This window comes from Gobius niger, assembly GCF_951799975.1.
Source record: "Gobius niger genome assembly, contig: SCAFFOLD_90, whole genome shotgun sequence".
Taxonomy (NCBI): Eukaryota; Metazoa; Chordata; class Actinopteri; order Gobiiformes; family Gobiidae; genus Gobius; species Gobius niger.
This window is the reverse complement of record NW_027639214.1, coordinates 65,001-87,506: the sequence shown is the minus strand read 5'-3', so window position 1 is coordinate 87,506 and position 22,506 is coordinate 65,001. Positions and strand designations below refer to the sequence as shown.

At 45.7% G+C, this 22,506-nt stretch overlaps 1 protein-coding gene across 1 annotated transcript in view; it reads left to right on the top strand.

Annotated features, from left to right (window-relative positions):
• Positions 1-3,209: 3,209 nt before the first annotated feature.
• The window catches only part of LOC306982743 (AMP deaminase 3-like), a gene marked incomplete at its 5' end in the record, with an annotated part of 26,307 nt that continues 7,010 nt past the window's right edge, over positions 3,210-22,506 (top strand). The window contains 8 exons of the mRNA XM_079583204.1: positions 3,210-3,267; positions 10,554-10,773; positions 10,839-11,001; positions 14,092-14,257; positions 15,323-15,542; positions 16,275-16,404; positions 18,061-18,255; positions 18,334-18,465. Coding sequence (XP_079439330.1) covers positions 3,210-3,267; positions 10,554-10,773; positions 10,839-11,001; positions 14,092-14,257; positions 15,323-15,542; positions 16,275-16,404; positions 18,061-18,255; positions 18,334-18,465 — 1,284 coding nt within the window. The remainder of the gene's footprint in view (positions 3,268-10,553; positions 10,774-10,838; positions 11,002-14,091; positions 14,258-15,322; positions 15,543-16,274; positions 16,405-18,060; positions 18,256-18,333; positions 18,466-22,506) is intronic.

Sequence of the window (22,506 nt, the reverse complement as noted above, 5' to 3'; positions counted from 1 at the left end):
TACTTTGGCCTAAAACTGGCGGCTTCGGCCCTCGGTCTTTTTACAATTAAAAAAATTGGCCCTCTGACCCCTGTTTCATCCTGTCTTTATCTGACACTGCAGTATTTCCAGTGAAAACACTTGAGTCTCTGTTTACGTTTGTGCCGCGCCTCAGGCTGAAAACCTGTCCCAGGCGTTACGTAACTCTTTACAAAGGGTAAAATAGTCACGTGTTGTCTCTGAAAAGTGACTGGAATCTGATACTGGTTTGTAAATAGTAATGCGATAGATTACTCATTACTCAGTCAGACGTTCCTGGCATCGCTGAGAAATATATTTTACTACTTTCACCTACATGTTTGTGTTTAGAAAAATGTAAAATGTTACTTTTATAAAGCTCATGTACAAATGTTTGGGGGGAAAGAGTCCCTGTCCTGGTACGGCGCGTCCTAACGGTAATGATCATGGGTTGAAGTGTCTCCTGTGAGGTATTGTCCGTCGTGTGGGTGAGCCAGAACAACATGTTTCTAAAACTGTCCTTAACGTTTCCCTGGGCGTCTGTAAAAGCTCTGCTCAGACAGGATCTGTGTGAGCCTCGGCCTGTTTAGACCTGCCCTCCTCGTGCTCCTCGTCCTTCTCGTCCTCCTCGTCCTCATACCAGAGACCGGGCACGAGTGTGAGAGGCGACTGCAGGAGCTCAGGCATTTCCCTTCTTTTCCCCCAATATTTCTTGACATTGGAAACAAACTCGATATTGTACATTTGAAAATCGTCCAAACAGCACATTTTATCTGATCTCATCTCACAGCTCCAGCTTTTCACTAAAATGTAATTAAATTTTAGTCGAAATTTAGTCAAAAAAACCTTTTCTATTTTAGTCTAGTTTTAGTCGCCTAAATTTAAGACTAATTTACTCGACTTTGCATTTAAAATATTCATTATAATCATATTTAATGAAGGTCCTTGACTTCATGGAGCTGCTCCACATGAATAAAGCTCAGACTATTGCTGCAACTAACGATTATTTTTACGATTAATCGCTTGGCTGTGAAAGGTGCATGGAAATTGTATTAATTTTTTTCATCACATGAGCTAAAGTGGCGCCGCTTGAGGACATGCTGATGGAGTAAACTTAAAGTAAACGTTTGTAGGAGGCTCTTTGTGCTAATTCTTCTTTCTGATTGGACGAGACAAAGACAGATATTTATGAAATTTATAATGTACAAAACCCTAACTTTAAAAACAAAGTAGGTTTTCATCCAAAATACATATTCTTTTTTGCTCTATTTTAGTCTGTGTTTACTAGGAAACGATTAATCGATGACTGAAATAGTTGACAACTATTTTAGTCATCGATTAGTTGTCGATTAATCGATTAGTTGTCGATTAATCGATTAGTTGTCGATTAATCGATTAGTTGTCGATTAATCGATTAGTTGTTTCAGCCCTAGCTCAGAGCTGTTCATTTGGCAGAGACTTTACATGATCTGAGGCTCTTTCAGACGCTCAATAGAAGTTTGGATGATTTTAGTCTCTCCTTTTCATTTTTATTTAGTCTGATTTTAGTCGACTCAAATATCTGGACATTTGAGTCATAGTTTTAGTCTCATGAGAAACTTTTAATTTAGTTTTAGTCCAATTTTCGTCAGAAAAAATATCACTTTGACTAAAAAATTAAGACTAAATATTATAGTCGACACCAAATCGTGTTTTCTTTTGTGGTCCTGACTGTTTTGTGGTCCTGACTGTAAAGCTGCTGCTGACATGAGAGAATGTTATATCTGACAGGTTTGCACATGTCGAACAGCAAAGTAAGACTCTGATCTGTGCATTTCCCAGCGTCGTGTGGCTCCTCTCGTTTATCGCTCGATCGTTGCTGTCGTAACTTCTGCACAACTAAAGAGTTTCTGATCAGATACTTCAGTTTGACTTGTTTGTACAGGAGGTCATGACTAAGAGCCTTTGCAGGTTCATGTTAGGGCTTTTGTCTCCGAGGGCCAAAATGAAAAAGTGCCTAAGGGTCTAATGTCAGCGTGAGACACGTATAACTGCAAACAAAAATAGTTAATTTTCTTTTTTGGTATACATTTGCATTTAATTCCATCTATGCACATAACATGCTACAAAAGCCATGTTCTAGTAAAACAAAATCAATTATTGTAGCAATATAGTGCAGCAACACCACCTGTACCTGCACTATCTACAGTGACTTTACCTCATTCATTCCTTTAAGTCAAAGAAAATGCCTCATTAGACCAATTTGAAAGTGTCAGTTCAGCATAAATTCTTTTATAAGTCATAGATGTCAACGACCTTTGGAATAAAATTTGTAAAAAGTTGATGCTTTGACGTTCTATGACTGACAAACACCAAGACACCAGAACAGTGTTTCCTTGACTTTGCGAAAGGAGTGAAACAGCGCCCCCAATTTGACGCTGGTGGACAAAAAGTGTACTGCATCCATATTTGCCATTGAGAATGAACGGGAGAGAGTTAGTATTAACCAGATGCGGCGCAAAAGTAGGTCACTCTCTGGCGGGCCAACCTAATTGGGCCCCACTTTGGGAACCCCTGCACTAAACCATCACAGAAACAGCATCATCAGCTGGTTTAGCCTCTGCGTCTTTGGTCCAGGCGCTGGTTTTGTCAAGAAAACTGCGGTTATTTCATACCGCTGGGATGATTTGTTTCTGTTCCCTGCACGAGCTGCTGGCGAACACTTTGGCCCGGCAGAACAGCGCTGTGTGATGATGTCATCAGGCCGCGCTGCTCGGGTGGCTTGGGCAGGTGTGAGGGCTGTGTGTTGTTTTAAGCAGAACTTTTGGAAAACGTCCTGCGAAATCATCACAGAACACACAGTGGATTCCTGAGGGACAGATCGTATCACTGATGTTTCCTCCTGAGCGAGTTCTTATGTCTTCAGAGTTTGTGTCAGTGTTGTCAGTTTGCTCGGTTTGTTGAAGTGGTCGATAGTTTCCTGTTGCGGTCAGTTCATTTCCTTATAAGGAAGAAGGAAGAAGAAGGAACTGCCCTGTGACTGGCAGAGTGGTTATCTGCTCTTTCAGTGTATTAATGTGTGTTTGATCAGTTTTTTTCCTTGTCATTTCCCTCCTTCACTTCCTGGTGGGTGTGTCTGTGTGTTTTGGAGCCGGTCCGGTCTGCCTGTGGGTCTGTCTCTTTAGTCTCTGTGTTGAGAGACTTTTGAAGCTGTTTTTTGTTGTTTGCAGACGATGAGCCGCAGCGACGCTCCGCTCCGTAAACAGCGCTCCACCACCTGCTTCGATGAAGGTCAGTCTCACCAGGATCTGTTTAATACATGTTGTTCCAAAGCATACAGGAGGTGAGTGACCCAGGGCTGGAACCGTTTAACCAACTTCAGATCCAAGTTTAGATCCTGTTGGTCCAGGGACTGGATTAAAGGAAGTCACTTTGTTGTTTCAGCGCAAATTTCTTACAATTTTTTGGCCCTGGAAGTACCGAGTCCTTTCAGCCAAAAACAGAGACACTTGTTCAGGCGTTAAAGCGACACCCTGGCGACTCCACTGTGATGTTTCTCTGCTGAGGACGAGGCTCATTTTAAAGATCTGACTGAGTTCTTAAAAAACAAGAATCCATCACGTTCATTTACGGAGATGTCGGTCTCATATCGGCCGTGAAAAAATCTACATTTCTCCTTGTTTTTTTGGGTTCAAAGCTCAGTCGTCAGGCAGAAAGTACATACTGTTGGCGTCCACCACAAAGGCAGGGCGGACTGGGACTGAAAAACAGCCCTGGACTCTGACCAGCCTGGCCCAAATTAGCGTAAATGGGACACTTCCCACCCGCCTAAACCAAATGCATTCTGTCCTCTTTTGGCTGTGGAGCACCTCATTTGAAAGCTAAGACCCACAAAACTGACCTTTTTCCTCACGCTGTTGCTGTGTCACCTTTGTATGTTTTTTTTTCTTTTCTTTTTGTCTCTTTTTTGTCACTTTTTTGTTTCTTTTTGTCTTTTTTGTCACTTTTTTGTCACTTTTTTGTTTCTTTTTGTCTCTTTTTTGTCACTTTTTTGTTGAATTTTTGTCTCTTTTTTTGTTGAATTTTTGTAGAATTTTTGACACTTTTTGTTGAATTTTTGTTGAATTTTTGTTGAATTTTTGTTGAATTTTTGTTGAATTTTTGTCACTTTTTTGTTGAATTTTTGTTGAATTTTTGACACTTTTTTGTTGAATTTTTGTTGAATTTTTGTCACTTTTTTGTTGAATTTTTGTTGAATTTTTGTCACATTTTTGTTGATTTTTTGTCACTTTTTTGTTGAATTTTTGTCACATTTTTGTTGATTTTTTGTCACTTTTTTGTTGAATTTTTGTTGAATTTTTGTCACTTTTTTGTTGAATTTTTGTTGAATTTTGTCACTTTTTTGTTGAATTTTTGTCACTTTTTTGTCACATTTTTAACTATTTTTTCTATCATTTTTTGTTGTGTTTTTTTGTCCGTGTTTTTCTCCTTTTTTTTCTCGCTATTTTGATACTTTTCTTTTTCGCTTTTAGATTTGGGTAAAGCTCTGTTAAGGCGGGACCGGTGGGCCCTTCTGTGCTCTTCCAGAATTGACATATGGCCAGTCCGCCCCTGCACAAAGGAAACGACCTCATGATCCATTAAAGAGGCTGTTTGACCTGGATCTGGGTCTGCAGGGGCTCTGGAGGTCAGGTTTGTGATGAGTCTCTGGGTAAGACTCTTCCCTCTCCTCACCGCGAACATGTCGGTCTGTTTCCACGTCACAAACTTTTAATAGACCCGCGCTCCAACAAACAGCTGCAGCAGCGGGTTCGACGTGAGATTTATTTACTCTACTGTAGCGGAGATGCTTCACATGCCACACACTCGCCTTCAGGACAGAGCCAGAGCCGACACAGAGGACAGAGAAGACACACCGGAGACATAAACGTTTAGAATCAAAGCTGACGAGGAGAGAGGAGCCCAGGCCATGGCTCAGAACGCTGAAGGTAAGACCCAACAACAACACGGACTGGGATTACACCTCACATGGAGTCACAAAATGTAGTCAATGTAGTCTCTGCCTGGATGAGGTCAATCTTTGTAAGAACTGACAGAAATGTTCCCTGGGAAAGGCTCGCGATCCACTCCGGACACTGAAATACAAGTCTTTCATCTTTTATAGATTTTGTCATTTACGCTCAGTCACTCAAGAAGCATTTTTCCAAGTTAGTCCAGCGTTTTTCTACCTTCTTCAGCCTCAAAGCACTACTGACCCACTCACCCATTCACTCATTCATACACCAGTGTAGCAGACACTCAGACCCGGCTCAGACCCGGCTCAGACCCGGCTCAGACTTGGCTCAGACTTGGCTCAGACTCTGCTCAGACCCGGCTCAGACCCGGCTCAGACTTGGCTCAGACCCGGCTCGGACCCGGCTCGGACCCGGCTCGGACCCGGCCCGGACCCGGCTGGGACCCGGCCCAGTCCCGGCTCAGTCGTAGCTGTTGTTGTTGTGCAGCTGCAGGAGCGGTGACTCCACGACAGACTCTTGTTCCACAAGTTCCACATTCTTTACATCTCTGTCATATCAGCCAGAAATATCACGTTCTCACGGAGTCTCAGCCCCCGAGACGAGGGGGGGGGGCGAGGGGGGGGGGGACGAGGGGGCGGGGGGGGGACGAGGGGGCGACGAGGGGGGGAGGTCCCGGGGAGAGGTTTACTTTCCAAACGACTCAGACATAAAAGTGCTTCCTCAGCCGTAAACAACACGTCTGACAGAAGTCACAGTACTTCAGTACTTCAGGATCAGTACTTTACTCCAGTACTTCAGTATTTCAGGATCAGTACTGTACTCCAGTACTTCAGGATCAGTACTTTACTCCAGTACTTCAGTATTTCAGGATCAGTACTGTACTCCAGTACTTCAGGATCAGTACTTTACTCCAGTACTTCAGTATTTCAGGATCAGTACTGTACTCCAGTACTTCAGGATCAGTACTTTACTCCAGTACTTCAGTATTTCAGGATCAGTACTTTACTCCAGTACTTCAGTACTTCAGGATCAGTACTTTACTCCAGTACTTCAGTACTTCAGGATCAGTACTTCAGGATCAGTACTTCAGGATCAGTACTTTACTCCAGTACTTCAGGATCAGTACTTTACTCCAGTACTTCAGGATCAGTACTTTACTCCAGTACTTCAGTACTTCAGGATCAGTACTTTACTCCAGTGCTTCAGGATCAGTACTTTACTCCAGTACTTCAGTATTTGAGGTCAGCCTCAGCTGTTCTGCCCTCCTCACTCTCCTCGCGCTCCTCGCGCTCCTCGCCCTCCTCACTCTCTCTCTCTCTCTCACATGTGTTTCCAGGGTTCGCCTTGACCTCTGACCTCCCGCCTTAACCAAGCACATTTCCTCCAGTTCAGCTTTACCTCAATCTAAAACTTTACAGCCTCTAGGCCAGAGAAACGCCTCATTTGAAAGCTGAGACCTACAAAACTAACTCTTTTTGACGAGTTGTTGCTGAAGGTAGAGAAGTGCTTTAAAAGTTCAGAGACCTTAAAGACCACGTTCAAAGACCACGTTCAAAGACGTCAAAGACATTAAAGAGGGGGTATTTTCAGCCACATAGCACCAGTCTATATCACACTACAATGATGACGAAACCTTCTGTTGGTCTGTAAATGCAGTAAATTAGAATAACTGCCTTGTATAAAATTGCTCTTTCAAAATGGCCGTAGCGAATGACTTGAAATAGGCCCCTGTCTCTTTAAGAACCTCTGACCCTTTCCGACACGCCCCCTCCACACGCTGTCTGTGGCATCACAACACTTTCTCCACAGTATTGAAACTACGATCGGTGCATTTTAATTTTTATTGTTGGAAAGGAGCTACTGTTTATCACTTTGTGAACAATGGCCACACAGGATGTGATTTGAAGACGAACCTTCCACACCGGACGCTTGGAAGGGGCTCTTGCCTGAAAAATAACTGCTGTTTGGAGGCTATCTCTTTGCATCTGCCATGCCCTATGGATCTCTAACTATACCCCCATGGACGACACCAGGATCTGCAGGAGCCCATACCATTCAAAAGACGGACATTATCTGTGCAGGTGGACAATGGTTTTTCGAGGTTACCCGTTAGCTTGTTATAATCGACTACAGCTCATTGTTGATGAAAAGTCTGCAATAAACCACAAATGTGTAAAGCCAGGCTCATTGTGTGATCATCGTAAAGGCTGCTTCGAGTAGTTGCTGCTTTATTGACGTTATTTGTGCATAATATGCTGCCTGTTTTCAATGAATGTTGTGAAGGTGAAGGTTGTTAGCTTGGCGCGGCTAATAGTGCCTTAGCTCCGGGAGAAAATCACTCGGCTACGACTCACTGTAGATGAAATGTGAGCAATAAACTACACAATCAACAAGCCAGGCTCCGTGTGTCATCATCATAAAGGCTGCTTCAAGCAGTTGCCTGTTTAGTGACGTTTTCAATGCATAATATGCTGCTTGTATTCAGTGAATTTTCCCGTTAGCTTGTCGCGGCTAGCTTGTTAGCTCCGGGAGAAAGCCACTCGGCTATGACCCATTGTAGATGAAATGTGAGCAATAAACGTCCAAATCAACAAGCCTGGCTCCGTGTGTGATCATTGTTAAACGGTTCTTTATGTGTGTGGTGGTTTTATTGACTTTATTTGTGCATATTTCTCGTTTTCACGTGATGACTCGAGGTTTAGCTTAGCATTAGCTTTCTCCGGAGGCTCTGTGCATCATCAAGGCCCAGCGCAGAACCAGTCACTGAAATAAGCGTTCTTGTCACCGGTTTGAATCCTGGGTGTTTCGGAAACAGAAACACTGATGTGTGTCTTTGTAAAAGTCTCAGAACTGCTGTGGCTCCGGTTCACAACACATGAAGCTAATCCTCCATGATGACTCTGTTTACATCTTAGGGCTGGACACTCCGGGGAGGGGGTTCTGCTGAGGAGCAGTGGTTGGTTACTCGGCTGGTGACGAAAGGTCGGAGGCGTTTCCTGAAGGAATCAGGCGTTTTATCCCTAAAATGGCCGCCATCAGAGTTTCTACAGATTACTCGAAAATACGTGAATGTGCCAAGGCAACACTTCAGGCATGGTTTTAATGAGGGAATGACTTAATAACATGATGTAAAGCTTGAAAAAGTCGATTTTGCATAATACCCCCCCTTTAAAGACCACGTTCAAAGACGTCAAAGACGTCAAAGTCCACGTTCAAAGACCTTAAAGTCCACGTTCAAAGACCTTAAAGTCCACGTTCAAAGACCTTAAAGTCCACGTTCAAAGACCTTAAAGTCCACGTTCAAAGACCTTAAAGTCCACGTTCAAAGACCTTAAAGTCCACGTTCAAAGACCTTAAAGTCCACGTTCAAAGACCTTTAAAGACTTTGTTCAAGGACCTCTAAGACGACCTCTGAAAAAGTCTTTGTATCGAATATGTCACAGAATCAAAGGCTACACTTGAGGCTCAGTCGGTTCAGATCAGATCCAATAATACGTTTTCGTTTCTGAAAATCTGGAATTTTGGGCCTTTTTAAGCATAAAACCTTTTTATATGGAAACATAAATGACAGTAAACTTACAGCTGCACAAACCTGGTCTTGTCGTTTGTTTACACCTATTTTTAATCCTCTTTTGGCCCCGGGCCTCGTGTTGAGACCATCCCGTCCTGGTTTAGACCCGGGTTCATCCTAAAATAATCTCTCGCTGCTGTTCACGGATTTATTTTAGTCCTGGACTCGGCCCAGGTCTAACCTCAGAGACCAGGTCCAGAACGAGTCCGCCTGTCAACACCCAGAGGACGTGTCCCGGGGTGTCCTTTAAAAAGTACTGTAGTGTGTTTGACCTTGTAGTTTAGCTGTATGAAGGGTCAGTGCTCTACAAGGCTCCAGGATCAGCAGAACAAACCTGCAAACAGATCCTGGACAATGGAAGTTATTCTGTCACATTGATCTTCCTGTGACGAATCGAGCGTCCGACTCCATAATGAAGGTCACACAGTCGCTCCTGAAGGGGGTGGGAGGGAGCAGGGGGAGCAGGGGGGGGCAGGGGTGGTTTGGGGGGGGCAGGGGTGGAGTTGTTGTTGTTGACTCAGACCTTGGCAAACCCAGGTGTGAGAGTCTGGTCTAAATCCAGGCCTGGACCTGAGCCAGACTTTCAGCTGAAGCTCTGCTGAGTAACGACTCCTGAGGTCAGAGGAGCCGAACAGGACGCACTGTTCTGATCACACGGCTACTGTAAACGAGCTCTACATCACGATAAACAATAAACATCACGATAAACATCACAATAAACAATAAACATCACAATAAACATCACAATAAACATCACAATAAACAATAAATATCACAAACAATAAACAATAAACATCACAATAAACAAACAATAAACATCACAATAAACAATAAACATCACAATAAACATCACAATAAACAATAAACATCACAATAAACATCACAATAAACATCACAATAAACAATAAATATCACAAACAATAAACAATAAACATCACAATAAACAAACAATAAACATCACAATAAACAATAAACATCACAATAAACATCACAATAAACAATAAACATCACAATAAACATCACAATAAACATCACAATAAACAATAAACATCACAATAAACATCACAATAAACAACAAACATCACAATAAACATCACAATAAACAATAAACATCACAATAAACATCACAATAAACGATAAACATCACAATAAACATCACAATAAACATCACAATAAACATCACAATAAACAATAAACATCACAATAAACAATAAACATCACAATAAACACAATAAACATCACAATAAACAATAAACATCACAATAAACATCACAATAAACAATAAACATCACAATAAACATCACGATAAACAATAAACATCACAATAAACAACAAACATCACAAGAGTTTTTTTCTCCTAAAAGTCGCTCTGACCCATGTGACCTCGCTGGGGCTGAAACATAAGTCTATGATTGACAGGTGGAGCTCTGTGGAGGCTCCGCCCTTTTGCCCTTTTAAGGAACAGGCTTTCTGTGGTTAACTCCACAGACCCACTGATCTCCATTATAGGTTTATGTGGTTACTATGGTTTAACCAGGTTTTGACAAGAGTGAGAAGAAGCTTCTGAAGATTGAAGTGAAACAGGGAGTGGTCTCCTGATGGTTCCCAGAGTCAGGACTAAACACAGTGAGGCTAAAGCTCAAATCTAGAACAGTCTTCATGAAGATGTGACGGTCACCGGCTTTAACGACCTTAACCTGTCAAAGTTTGGATCTGAAAATAAGGGACATTTTAGGGCGTGGCTGCGAGTCGTCCAATCACCACAGCCAGGTTCAAATATGGTCGTTCCTCAGTCAGGACAGGAAACTGAAGTGTTTTATCTGCTGTTTTACTCTAAAGAAGGATTATATTGATGTTTTATGGATTGATTTGATCTGTGTTCTTGGTATTTGATGTAACTGTGAAGTACTGTGAATATCCTTATGTATGAACACGACTCTACACATAAACGTAGTAGTTCCAGGACGACTGAGAGCCTGTCTGTGTTGCAGAGATGCGGCGGCAGTTTCCCCGTCAGTCCATGTCGGACGTGGACGAGCGCGTGCGAGTCCTGGCGGAGCAGGTCTACGTGTCCGCGCTGAAGGACCAGGACCAGCGCGGGGCCATGGGGCTGTTCACGGTGCCCGAGGACTGTCCCATCGAGGCCCACGAGGACCTGCAGAGGGCGCTACAGAGGGAGCTGCAGCAGCAGACCGACCTCTCTGCCAAACGGTACCACCGCTGAACCACAGGGAGGTCCTAGACTCAAGTCAAAGTCTTTAAACGCTCTGTTTCAGGAAGAAGGACCTGATGCTGCGCCGCTCCCACACTCTGTCCCTGCACGTCCCCGACTGCCTGGGCCGGTCCGGGTCGGTCCAGCCCCTGACCCCGGAGCCGGCGCCGAGTTTCAACTTCCCCGAGTTCCAGAGAGTCACCATCAGCGGAGACTACTGCGCCGGGGTCAGTGTCCGGACCTTTGACACAGAGGCAGACCATAGAATCTTAATAAACACTCCTTCTCTCTACTCCCCCCCCTCTCTCCTCCTCTCCCCTCCTCCTCCTCCCCCTCTCTCCTCCTCCTCCCCCTCTCTCCTCCTCCTCCCCCTCTCTCCTCCTGTTCCCTCTCTCTCCTCCTCCCCCTCTCTCTCCTCCTCTTCCCTCTCTCTCCTCCCCCCCCTCTCTCCTCCTCTCCCCTCCTCCTCCTCCCCCCTCTCTCCTCCTCCTCCCCCTCTCTCCTCCTCCTCCCCCTCTCTCCTCCTGTTCCCTCTCTCTCCTCCTCCCCCTCTCTCCTCCTCTCCCTCTTCCCTCTCTCCTCCTCCTCCTCCCCCTCTCTCCTCCTGTTCCCTCTCTCTCCTCCTCCCCCTCTCTCTCCTCCTCTTCCCTCTCTCTCCCCCTCTCCTCTCTCCTCTCTCTCCTCTCTCCTCTCTCTCCTCTCTCTCCTCTCTCTCCTCCTCCTCCTCCTCCTCCCTCTCTCCTCCTCTTCCCTCTCCTCCTCCTCTTCCTCTCTCTCCTCCTCCCTCTCCCCTCCTCCTCCCCCTCTCCTCCTCCTCCTCTTCCCTCTCTCTCCTCTCCCTCTCTCCTCCTCCTCCCCCTCCTCCTCCTCCTCCTCCCTCTCCTCCTCCTCTTCCCTCTCCTCCTCCTCCCCCTCTCTCCTCCTCTTCCCTCTCTCTCCCCCTCTCCTCTCTCTCCTCTCTCTCCTCTCTCTCCTCTCTCTCCTCTCTCTCCTCTCTCTCCTCTCTCTCCTCCTCCTCCCCCTCCTCCTCCTCCCTCTCTCTCTCTCTCTCTCTCCTCCTCCCCCTCTCTCTCCTCCCTCTCCTCCTCCTCTCCTCTCTCCTCCTCCTCCCCCTCTCTCTCCTCCTCCTCCCCCTCTCTCTCCTCCTCCCTCTCTCCTCCTCTTCCCTCTCCTCCTCCTCTTCCCTCTCTCTCCTCCTCCTCTCCTCTCTCCTCCTCCTCCCCCTCTCCTCCTCCTCTTCCCTCTCTCCCCCTCCTCCTCCTCCTCCTCCTCCTCCTCCTCCTCCTCCTCCCCCTCCTCTCTCCCTCTCTCTCTCCCCCTCTCCTCTCTCCTCCCTCTCTCTCTCCTCCCTCCTCCTCTCTCCTCCCTCTCTCCTCCTCTCCCTCTCTCCCTCTTCCCTCCTCTCCTCTCTCCTCTCTCCCCTCTCCTCCTCCTCTCCTCTCTCCTCTCTCCTCCTCCCCCTCTCTCTCCTCCTCCTCCCCCTCTCCTCCTCCTCTTCCCTCTCTCCCCCTCCTCTTCCCTCTCTCCCCCTCCTCCTCCTCCTCCTCCTCCTCCTCCTCCCCCTCCTCTCTCCCCCTCTCCTCTCTCCTCCCTCTCTCTCTCCTCCCTCCTCCTCTCTCCTCCCTCTCTCCTCCTCTTCCCTCTCTCCCTCTTCCCTCCTCTCCTCTCTCCTCTCTCTCCCTCTGCTCCTCCTCCTCCTCCTCTCTCTCCTCCTCTCTCCTCTTCCTCCTCTCTCTCTCCTCTTCCCTCTCTCTCCCTCTCTCCTCTCTCTCCTCTCTCTCCTCTCTCTCCTCTCTCTCCTCTCTCTCCTCTCTCTCCTCCTCCTCCTCCTCCCTCTTCCCTCTCTCCCTCCTCCTCCCTCCTCTTCCCTCTCTCCCTCCTCCTCCTCCCTCCTCTTCCCTCTCTCCCTCCTCCTCCTCCTCCTCCTCCTCCTCCTCTTCCCTCTCTCTCCCTCTTCCTCCTCCTCCTCCTCTCCCTCCTCCTCCTCCCTCTTCCCTCTCTCCCTCCTCCTCCTCCCTCCTCTTCCCTCTCTCCCTCCTCCTCCTCCTCCTCCTCCTCTTCCCTCTCTCTCCCTCCTCCTCCTCCCTCCTCTTCCCTCTCTCCCTCCTCCTCCTCCTCCTCCTCCTCCTCCTCTTCCCTCTCTCTCCCTCTTCCTCCTCCTCCTCCTCTCCCTCCTCCTCCTCCCTCTTCCCTCTCTCCCTCCTCCTCCCTCCTCTTCCCTCTCTCCCTCCTCCTCCTCCTCCTCTTCCCTCTCTCTCCCTCTTCCTCCTCCTCCTCCTCTCCCTCCTCCTCCTCCCTCTTCCCTCTCTCCCTCCTCCTCCTCCCTCCTCTTCCCTCTCTCCCTCCTCCTCCTCCTCCTCTCCCTCCTCCTCCTCCCTCTTCCCTCTCTCCCTCCTCCTCCTCCCTCCTCTTCCCTCTCTCCCTCCTCCTCCTCCCTCCTCTTCCCTCTCTCCCTCCTCCTCCTCCTCCTCCTCCTCTTCCCTCTCTCTCCCTCCTCCTCCTCCCTCCTCTTCCCTCTCTCCCTCCTCCTCCCCCTCTCCTCTTCCTCCTCCTCCTCCTCCTCCTCCTCCTCCTCTTCCCTCTCTCTCCCTCCTCCTCCTCCTCCTCTCCCTCCTCCTCCTCCCTCTTCCCTCTCTCCCTCCTCCTCCTCCCTCCTCTTCCCTCTCTCCCTCTTCCTCCTCCTCCTCCTCTCCCTCCTCCTCCTCCCTCTTCCCTCTCTCCCTCCTCCTCCTCCCTCCTCTTCCCTCTCTCCCTCCTCCTCCTCCTCCTCTCCCTCCTCCTCCTCCCTCTTCCCTCTCTCCCTCCTCCTCCTCCCTCCTCTTCCCTCTCTCCCTCCTCCTCCTCCCTCCTCTTCCCTCTCTCCCTCCTCCTCCTCCTCCTCCTCCTCTTCCCTCTCTCTCCCTCCTCCTCCTCCCTCCTCTTCCCTCTCTCCCTCCTCCTCCCCCTCTCCTCTTCCTCCTCCTCCTCCTCCTCCTCCTCCTCCTCTTCCCTCTCTCTCCCTCCTCCTCCTCCTCCTCTCCCTCCTCCTCCTCCCTCTTCCCTCTCTCCCTCCTCCTCCTCCCTCCTCTTCCCTCTCTCCCTCCTCCTCCTCCCTCCTCTTCCCTCTCTCCCTCCTCCTCCTCCTCCTCCTCCTCTTCCCTCTCTCTCCCTCCTCCTCCTCCCTCCTCTTCCCTCTCTCCCTCCTCCTCCCCCTCTCCTCTTCCTCCTCCTCCTCCTCCTCCTCCCCCTCTCCTCCTCTCTCCTCCTCCTCCTCCTCCTCCCCCTCCTCCTCCTCCTCCTCCTCCCCCTCCTCCTCCCCCCTCTCTCCCCCTCTGCAGATCACAGTAGAAGACTACGAGCAGGCGGCTCAGAGTTTGCTGACGGCGCTGCAGATCAGAGAGAAGTATTCCAGACTGGCCTATCACCGCTTCCCGCGCACCACAGCACGTTTCCTGCAGGAGGCCCAGGACCGGCCCTGGAGCACGGACCAGGAGGTGCTGCCGGGTACGGACCACGCGCCACATCAAACCTTTTTACTTTGTTTTTGTCAGTTATGAAACTAAACCTTTTTCCAAAACAGACTGGTTTTGTTTCACCTCTTAACTCCCGCCTGAACCGAGAGGATCTTTTTCCTCACGTCATCAGATTTTTTTCCATCATTTTTTGGTGGGTATTCAACTCATTTTTGTCATTTTTTATCACATTTTTTTGGTCATTTTTTTGTAATTTTTTTGTCATATTTTTGTCATTTTTTGTCTAATTTTTTTGTAATTTTTGTCATATTTTTTTCCATTTTTTTTTGTCATTTTTGGTCAATTTTTGTCTAATTTTTGTAATTTTTTGTGTCAGTTTTTTGTAATTTTTTTGTAATTTTTTTGTCATTTTTGTAATTTTTTTGTATTTTTTTTGTCAATTTTTTGTAATTGTTTTGTAATTTTTTTGGTCTTTTTGTCATTTTTTTGTCATAGTTTTTGTCAAAATCTTTGTAATTTTTTGTGTCAATATTTGTCAATTTTTAGTATTTTTGGTCTTTTTTTTGTCATTTTTTTTGTCTAATTTTTGTAAAAAAAATATATCAATTTTTGTAATTTTTTTGTAATTTTTTTTGTAATTTTTGTATTTTTTTTGTCAATTTTTTATCACATTTTTTTGTAATTTTTTGTCAATTTTTTGTCTAATTTTTGTAATTTTTTGTCAAATTTTTTTTGTCATTTTTTGTCATTTTTTGTCATTTTTTATCACATTTTTTTGTCATTTCTTCATCCATTTTTAATCACATTTTTGTCAAATTTTGTCACATTTTTCTCACTTTTTTCTCACATTTCCATCATTGTTTTCGTCTCAGTTCTGTCTCTATTTTCACACCTTTTTTCCAGAAGCTTTTGGATTGGGGTAAAGCCAAACTGTAGAAAATGTGCTCGGTTCAGGCGGGAGTTAAGGGTTTAACGTTGCCCAGCCCTTCACTGTAGGGGGCGCCAGACAAAAACGTCTTTTATCATGGAACCCCTTATCGGTCGCCCTGTGTTGAGTCTCATTCACTGACGGACCCTGACTCACTGTGACCCTCAGAGATGTGGCCGTGCCCGGGGGAGGGGCAGGACCCGTACTCCACCGAGGGCGCCCCGGACGACCTGGGTTACCTGCTCCGTATGCGGGACGGGATCATCGAGGTCTACGAGCGGCCCGAGGACCTGGAGACGTTCCGGCCTCACAGTCTGCCCTACCCCGACCTGGAGACCTTCGCCATCGACCTGAGCCACGTGCTCGCCATGATCGCAGACGGACCCACGTAAGGCCACGCCCGCTTTAGGTCCAGACTGGGCTCAGACTGGGCTCAGACTCGGGCTCAGACTCGGCTCAGACTCGACTCGGCTCAGACTCGGCTCAGACTCGACTCGGCTCAGACTCGACTCGGCTCAGACTCGGCTCAGACTCTGCTCAGACTCTGCTCAGACTCGGCTCAGACTCGTGCTCAGACTCGGCTCAGACTCGTGCTCAGACTCGGCTCAGTCTCGGCTCAGACTCTGCTCAGACTCTGCTCAGACTCTGCTCAGACTCGGCTCAGACTCGGGCTCAGACTCTGCTCAGACTCTGCTCAGACTCTGCTCAGACTCGGCTCAGACTCGTGCTCAGACTCGGCTCAGTCTCGGCTCAGACTCGGCTCAGACTCGGGCTCAGACTCCGCTCAGACTCTGCTCAGACTCTGCTCAGACTCGGCTCAGACTCGTGCTCAGACTCGGCTCAGTCTCGGCTCAGACTCCGCTCAGACTCGGGCTCAGACTCTGCTCAGACTCTGCTCAGACTCGGCTCAGACTCGGCTCAGGCTCCGCTCAGACTCTGCTCAGACTCGGCTCAGGCTCGGCTCAGACTCGGCTCAGACTCTGCTCAGACTCGTGCTCAGACTCGGCTCAGTCTCGGCTCAGACTCGGCTCAGACTCTGACTCAGACTCTGCTCAGACTCGGCCCAGACTCGGCTCAGACCGTCAGTTAGACTCAGACAGTCTCGTCTCTTTCTCTTCAGGAAAACCTACTGCCACCGACGCCTCAACTTCCTGGAGTCAAAGTTCCACCTCCACGAGATGCTGAATGAGATGGCCGAGCTGAAGGAGCTCAAGTGTGTCGCCCACCGAGACTTTTACAACGTCAGGAAGGTACGGACGCCACATCTGCACCTGCACCTGCACACATCTGGCCTCTCCTCAGGTTTAACTCTGGTTCCTCCTCAGGTTTAACTCTGGTTCCTCCTCAGGTTTAACTCTGGCCTCTCCTCAGGTTTAACTCTGGTTCCTCCTCAGGTTTAACTCTGGTTCCTCCTCAGGTTTAACTCTGTTTCCTCCTCAGGTTTAACTCTGGCCTCTCCTCAGGTTTAACTCTGGTTCCTCCTCAGGTTTAACTCTGGCCTCTCCTCAGGTTTAACTCTGGTTCCACCTCAGGTTTAACTCTGGCCTCTCCTCAGGTTTAACTCTGGTTCCTCCTCAGGTTTAACTCTGGTTCCTCCTCAGGTTTAACTCTGGTTCCTCCTCAGGTTTAACTCTGGCCTCTCCTCAGGTTTAACTCTGGTTCCTCCTCAGGTTTAACTCTTGTTCCTCCTCAGGTTTAACTCTGGCCTCTCCTCAGGTTTAACTCTGGTTCCTCCTCGGGTTTAACTCTGGCCTCTCCTCAGGTTTAACTCTGGTTCCACCTCAGGTTTAACTCTGGTTCCTCCTCAGGTTTAACTCTGGTTCCTCCTCAGGTTTAACTCTGGCCTCTCCTCAGGTTTAACTCTGGCCTCTCCTCAGGTTTAACTCTGGCCTCTCCTCAGGTTTAACTCTGGTTCCTCCTCAGGTTTAACTCTGGTTCCTCCTCAGGTTTAACTCTGGTTCCTCCTCAGGTTTAACTCTTGTTCCTCAGGTTTAGCTCTGGTTCCTCCTCAGGTTTAACTCTGGTTCCTCCTCAGGTTTAACTCTTGTTCCTCAGGTTTAGCTCTGGTTCCTCCTCAGGTTTGACTCTGGTTCCTCCTCAGGTTTAACTCTGGTTCCTCCTCAGGTTTAACTCTGGCCTCTCCTCAGGTTTAACTCTGGTTCCTCCTCAGGTTTAACTCTGGTTCCTCCTCAGGTTTAACTCTGGTTCCTCCTCAGGTTTAACTCTGGTTCCTCCTCAGGTTTAACTCTGGTTCCTCCTCAGGTTTAACTCTGGTTCCTCCTCAGGTTTAACTCTGGCCTCTCCTCAGGTTTAACTCTGGCCTCTCCTCAGGTTTAACTCTGGCCTCTCCTCAGGTTTAACTCTGGTTCCTCCTCGGGTTTGACTCTGGCCTCTCCTCAGGTTTAACTCTGGTTCCTCCTCAGGTTTAACTCCGGCCTCTCCTCAGGTTTAACTCCGGCCTCTCCTCAGGTTTAACTCTGGTCTCTCCTCAGGTTTAACTCCGGCCTCTCCTCAGGTTTAACTCTGGCCTCTCCTCAGGTTTAACTCTGGTTCCTCCTCAGGTTTAACTCTGGTTCCTCCTCAGGTTTAACTCTGGTTCCTCCTCAGGTTTGACTCTGGCCTCTCCTCAGGTTTAACTCTGGTTCCTCCTCAGGTTTGACTCTGGCCTCTCCTCAGGTTTAACTCCGGCCTCTCCTCAGGTTTGACTCTGGCCTCTCCTCAGGTTTAACTCCGGCCTCTCCTCAGGTTTAACTCTGGTTCCTCCTCAGGTTTGACTCTGGCCTCTCCTCAGGTTTAACTCCGGCCTCTCCTCAGGTTTAACTCTGGTTCCTCCTCGGGTTTGACTCTGGCCTCTCCTCAGGTTTAACTCTGGCCTCTCCTCAGGTTTAACTCTGGCCTCTCCTCAGGTGGACACCCACATCCACGCCGCCGCCTGCATGAACCAGAAGCACCTGCTGAAGTTCATCAAGACGTCGTCTCAGACCGAGGCGGACCGCGAGGTTCTGGAGCAGAACGGGAAGAAGCTCACGCTGAAGCAGGTCTTCGATAAACTCAACATGGACCCGTACGACCTGACGGTGGACTCGCTGGACGTGCACGCGGTGAGTCAAACATCTGGACCAAACTCTCTTCTGACGAGTTGGACGAATCTGAATAAAACGGTTCTCGTTTGTCCTCAGGGCCGGCAGACCTTCCATCGCTTCGATAAGTTCAACTCCAAGTACAATCCTGTGGGAGCGTCCGAACTCCGCGAGATCTACCTCAAAACGGACAACTGCATCAACGGGGACTACTTCGCCCGACTCATCAAGGTAAACTCACTTCAAGAAATACTTACAGGCAGGAGGTTTTACAGGCACATTCACGTATTTCTGAGTAATCTGTAAAAACTCTGATGGCGGCCATTTTAGGGATAGGTTTGCCTGAGTCCTCCTAGGAACGCCCCCACCTCCTGGAGACGCCTCCGAGCCGAGTAACCAACCACTGCTCCTCAGCAGAACCCCCTCCCCACTGATGCCACAGACAGCGTGTGGAGGGGGCGTGTCTAAAGGCTCAGAGGGTCTTAACCTCTCAACTCCCATCTGAACAGAGCACATTTTCTCCAGTTTGGCTTTACCCTATTCAGAAAGCTTCTGGAAAAAAGCAGCAAAACAGTGACAAAAATGTGACAAAAAATCAACCAAAAAGTGATAAAAACTCGACCAAAAAGTGACAAAAAATCAACCAAAAAGTGATAAAAACTCAACCAAAAAGTGATAAAAACTCAACCAAAAAGTGATAAAAACTCGACCAAAAAGTGACAAAAAATCAACCAAAAAGTGATAAAAACTCGACTAAAAAGTGATAAAAACTCGACCAAAAAGTGACAAAAAATCAACCAAAAAGTGATAAAAACTCGACCAAAAAGTGACAAAAACTCGACCAAAAAGTGTCAAAAACTCGACCAAAAAGTGACAAAAACTCAACCAAAAAGTGATAAAAACTCAACCAAAAAGTGACAAAAACTCAACCAAAAAGTGATAAAAACTCGACCAAAAAGTGACAAAAACTCAACCAAAAAGTGATAAAAACTCAACCAAAAAGTGACAAAAACTCAACCAAAAAGTGATAAAAACTCGACCAAAAAGTGACAAAAACTCGACCAAAAAGTGACAAAAACTCGACCAAAAAGTGACAAAAACTCGACCAAAAAGTGACAAAAACTCGACCAAAAAGTGACAAAAACTCGACCAAAAAGTGACAAAAACTCGACCAAAAAGTGACAAAAACTCAACCAAAAAGTGACAAAAACTCAACCAAAAAGTGACAAAAACTCAACCAAAAAGTGACAAAAACTCGACCAAAAAGTGACAAAAACTCAACCAAAAAGTGACAAAAACTCGACCAAAAAGTGACAAAAACTCAACCAAAAAGTGACAAAAACTCAACCAAAAAGTGATAAAAACTCAACCAAAAAGTGACAAAAACTCAACCAAAAAGTGACAAAAACTCAACCAAAAAGTGACAAAAACTCGACCAAAAAGTGACAAAAACTCGACCAAAAAGTGATAAAAACTCAACCAAAATGTGACAAAAACTCAACCAAAAAGTGACAAAAACTCAACCAAAAAGTGACAAAAACTCAACCAAAAAGTGACAAAAACTCAACCAAAAAGTGACAAAAACTCAACCAAAAAGTGATAAAAACTAAACCAAAAAGTGATAAAAACTAAACCAAAAAGTGACAAAGACTCAACCAAAAAGTGATAAAGACTCAACCAAAAAGTGACAAAAACTCAACCAAAAAGTGACAAAAACTCAACCAAAAAGTGATAAAAACTCAACCAAAAAGTGACAAAAACTCAACCAAAAAGTGACAAAAACTCAACCAAAAAGTGACAAAGACTCGACCAAAAAGTGACAAAAACTCGACCATAAAGTGACAAAAACTCAACCAAAAAGTGACAAAAACTCGACCAAAAAGTGACAAAAACTCAACCAAAAAGTGACAAAAACTCAACCAAAAAGTGATAAAAACTCAACCAAAAAGTGACAAAGACTCAACCAAAAAGTGATAAAGACGCAACCAAAAAGTGACAAAAACTCGACCAAAAAGTCATAAAAACTCGACCAAAAAGTGACAAAAACTCAACCAAAAAGTGACAAAAACTCAACCAAAAAGTGACAAAGACTCGACCAAAAAGTGACAAAAACTCGACCATAAAGTGACAAAAACTCAACCAAAAAGTGACAAAAACTCGACCAAAAAGTGACAAAAACTCGACCAAAAAGTGACAAAAACTCAACCAAAAAGTGATAAAAACTCAACCAAAAAGTGACAAAGACTCAACCAAAAAGTGATAAAGACTCAACCAAAAAGTGACAAAAACTCAACCAAAAAGTGACAAAAACTCGACCAAAAAGTGACAAAAACTCGACAAAAAAGTGACAAAAACTCGACCAAAAAGTGACAAAAACTCAACCAAAAAGTGACAAAAACTCAACCAAAAAGTGACAAAAACTCAACCAAAAAGTGACAAAAACTCAACCAAAAAGTGATAAAAACTAAACCAAAAAGTGATAAAAACTAAACCAAAAAGTGACAAAGACTCAACCAAAAAGTGATAAAGATTCAACCAAAAAGTGACAAAAACTCAACCAAAAAGTGACAAAAACTCAACCAAAAAGTGATAAAAACTCAACCAAAAAGTCATAAAAACTCGACCAAAAAGTGACAAAAACTCAACCAAAAAGTGATAAAAACTCAACCAAAAAGTGACAAAAACTCAACCAAAAAGTGACAAAAACTCAACCAAAAAGTGACAAAGACTCGACCAAAAAGTGACAAAAACTCGACCATAAAGTGACAAAAACTCAACCAAAAAGTGACAAAAACTCGACCAAAAAGTGACAAAAACTCAACCAAAAAGTGACAAAAACTCAACCAAAAAGTGATAAAAACTCAACCAAAAAGTGACAAAGACTCAACCAAAAAGTGATAAAGACTCAACCAAAAAGTGACAAAAACTCGACCAAAAAGTCATAAAAACTCGACCAAAAAGTGACAAAAACTCAACCAAAAAGTGACAAAAACTCAACCAAAAAGTGACAAAAACTCAACCAAAAAGTGACAAAAACTCAACCAAAAAGTGACAAAAACTCAACCAAAAAGTGACAAAAACTCAACCTGAAAGTGACAAAAACTCAACCTGAAAGTGACAAAAACTCAACCATAAAGTGACAAAAACTCAACCAAAAAGTGACAAAAACTCAACCTGAAAGTGACAAAAACTCAACCTGAAAGTGACAAAAACTCAACCAAAAAGTGACAAAAACTCAACCAAAAAGTGACAAAAACTCAACCAAAAAGTGATAAAAACTCAACCAAAAAGTGACAAAAACTCAACCAAAAAGTGACAAAAACTCGACCAAAAAGTGACAAAAATTCAACCAAGTGACTAAAAAAATGGCCTATTGCCAAAGAGGACAGAATGCATTTGGTTTATGCGGGTGGTAAGAGGTTAAAGAGACAGGCCGATTTCAAGACATTCACTACAGCCATTTTGAGAGAGACATTTTATACAAGGCAGTTATTCTAATTTACTGCATTTACAGACCAACAGAAGGTTTGTCATCATTGTAGTGAGATATAGACTGGTGCTATGGGACTGAAAAAAGCAGAACACCCCCTCTTTAATACCTGTTCAACCAAATCCAAAGCCTTTTATCGACATGTAGGGACTGGCTCAGTAACTGCTATGTGTTTACTTAACGGTTCAGTTGACTTTCTGCAGGATCCTTCCCTTTTACCCTGAAGCATCAAAACACCGTGTTTGTGCAACTTCCTGTTTGCTGTGCCCACTTCCTGTGTGTTCCTCTTTTCAAAACTCTTATGGTTTTGACACTGAGTTTGACCTTGAAGTAAATGCGTTTTATTGCTTCTTCTTTGGTAAAGGTTGTTGTTATAATGAGATACAGTTGAAGCTCATTATGAATGTGGTTTATTCTGTTTGGTTTATTTTTACAGGTTTTCCCACGGAATGAAAAGTTATTCAATAAATTGTGCCAAAATATTAAGGCCTTAAATGTTATTAAAAAGCACTAGAATTGACTTGATGCTGCTTTAGCCACTTGGTGAGTAGTGTTCATAGATTTAAAGAGGGGGTATTCTGCTTTTTTCAGTCCCATAGCACCAGTCTATATCACACTACAATGATGACAAACCTTCTGTTGGTCTGTAAATGCAGTAAATTAGAATAACTGCCTTGTATAAAATGTCTCTCTCAAAATGGCTGTAGTGAATGTCTTGAAATAGGCCTCTGTCTCTTTAAGAACCTCTGAGCCTTTAGACACGCCCCCTCCACACGCTGTCT